At 30.7% G+C, this 2,111-nt stretch overlaps 2 protein-coding genes across 5 annotated transcripts in view; one reads left to right on the forward strand and one right to left on the reverse strand.

Annotated features, from left to right (window-relative positions):
• The window catches only part of Krit1 (KRIT1 ankyrin repeat containing), a 16,143-nt gene extending 14,543 nt beyond the window's left edge, over window positions 1–1,600 (forward strand). The window contains exon 11 of one of the 2 annotated variants that reach the window (XM_031379945.1): window positions 560–1,600. In XM_031379945.1, the coding sequence (XP_031235805.1) occupies window positions 560–682 (123 nt within the window). In that variant the 3' untranslated portion in view covers window positions 683–1,600. The remainder of the gene's footprint in view (window positions 1–559) is intronic. The other variant, XM_031379944.1, reaches the window with a different exon arrangement.
• Ankib1 (ankyrin repeat and IBR domain containing 1) overlaps window positions 1–2,111 on the reverse strand; it is a 174,553-nt gene that overhangs the window by 127,556 nt on the left and 44,886 nt on the right. The window lies entirely within an intron of this gene.

Below are 2,111 nucleotides of genomic sequence, written 5' to 3' on the forward strand. Positions count from 1 at the left end.
AAAAAAAAAAAAAAAAAAAAAAAAGTGTTTAATTGTATACTTAAGAGGTCAACTAAAACAAATTTTACTTTATAGAGTGATGTTTATGTATTAACTGTACCTCTTATCATAAGTTGTGAATTGTTTTTATTGATAAAGTACACTTCAAAAAATGCAGTATTTTAACTACTTAGATACACAGTTTATAGCATCTACTACATTTGTATTGTTTATAAAGTCATTACACATATCCATCTCCAGAATATATATAAAATTCACTCTACATTGTATTTTCCCCAAAATGTCTTGAAAGAAAACCATTTACCCATTTTCTAAAATTTCTACTAACAAGTACTTTAAAAAATAAAACTTTCTTAAATCTATAACTGAACTTTTAAGAAACATAATCCTATTAACTAGTGCTCTAAGTTTTTTAGCTTTTCCAATTTTTGTTATAAGTATGGTTAATATTTACTTAATCCTTGACCAGAGTATTTCTATGCAGTTTTAGTTGAATAACATGCTTTCAGAACACCGTGCATTTGTAATGTCTTTTTGTTTATCCCTTCTTCCATTCTAGCACATAACAGACCAACAAGGAAGATCCCCATTAAATGTTTGTGAAGAAAACAAACAAAATAACTGGGAAGAAGCTGCAAAATTATTGAAAGAAGCCATTAACAAGCCAGTAAGTACTATCTGAATAGTTAGAGCCAATGTCTTACTTAAATTGATAGTTTACAAAAGACCCTAGGTTCATTCCCTTTACTAAAAAGATTAATTCATATATAATCTCATATGACAAATGTAATTGAAAAACATATCATTAGACTTTTGGCATTGTGCAAACATCATGGAATATATTTGGACAACATCCATGGTATAACCTGCTATATAAACCTAGGCTATCTGGCATATAGTATGATATGTGCGATGCCCGTAGATGTTTGGTTCTGTCATTAAATAAAATATTAAGTTATGAGTGATTGTACTTAATGTGTTTATTATAAATAGTTCTGCTCATTGATATATATTCCCCCAACCAACATTTATATTTATAAACAGTAGCATTATATGCCATTCATTAATAATTTTCAGCAAGTTTGATATATAAGAAACTCATTTTCCTTCTCACAAAAGTGAAATAGATGATTTTCTAGGTTTGTGAAAGAGGTAGGTGTGTGTGTGTGTGTATGTGTGTGTGTGTGTGTTTATGAACATATGGAGACCAGAGGATATCACTTGTCGCTTTATTTTTTTGAGAAAGGGTCTCACTAAACCTAAAGCCCACCATTTTGTCTAGCTTCCAGGATCTTCCTCTCTTACTCCTCTGCCTAACCAACTCAGGAATTACAGACACAAGTAGCCATTCCCAGCTTTTATGTTGGTGCTGAGAGGTTAAACTCAGATCTTCTTACATTCACAGCAAATGCTTCACTGAGTCATATTCCTAGCCCTTTCCTGCTTTTTTATTTAGCTAATTAAACAGAGAAATCCTTATATTACCCTTCACTGTCATTCAGTTTCTGATGATACAGTTAGGTATCATTTTCTGGCCAAACTTATATTGTGAACGTGATCAAGAATATCACATACTTGAAATTCAAAATTAATTATTTTAAAAGTTATTTATGAGATTACCTGCCTCCTTTAACAGTATAAATCTACTAATACTGCTACTGCTATTTAAGATTTTATGAACTTGAAGAAGAAAACTAGTTCAAAATCCAGTATTTCATGACTTGTACCTTCAAAATCTTCCATTATAAATTTCTCTTAGTGTAAGTTATTGCTGGTACACATTTTTTCAGTATTTGTGGTCCACTAGACTCATGAAGTTCTTTGATTTAATTCCAAGTTTATATTTCCTGAGGCATTTACTTTATATATTAAATACTCTATAAGAGATGCACTTAGAAGTGTTTAATAGCCAATTTAAAAAAAAAAATTTACCCTTTAGTTTAACCATGGAACATTTAAAAGAAACTTTAGAAAGTACACACAATAGAAATAATCATTTTTCTGATATGAGACCCCCAACACACATACAGTAGAGGACTTCCGGATCTGTGTTCATTCAGAGATGATGTACTTAACTCTCTCAAAAGACTGGAGGCCTCAGGGAGTTTAGA

Source organism: Mastomys coucha, unplaced genomic scaffold, assembly GCF_008632895.1.
Source record: "Mastomys coucha isolate ucsf_1 unplaced genomic scaffold, UCSF_Mcou_1 pScaffold19, whole genome shotgun sequence".
Classification (NCBI taxonomy): domain Eukaryota; kingdom Metazoa; phylum Chordata; class Mammalia; order Rodentia; family Muridae; genus Mastomys; species Mastomys coucha.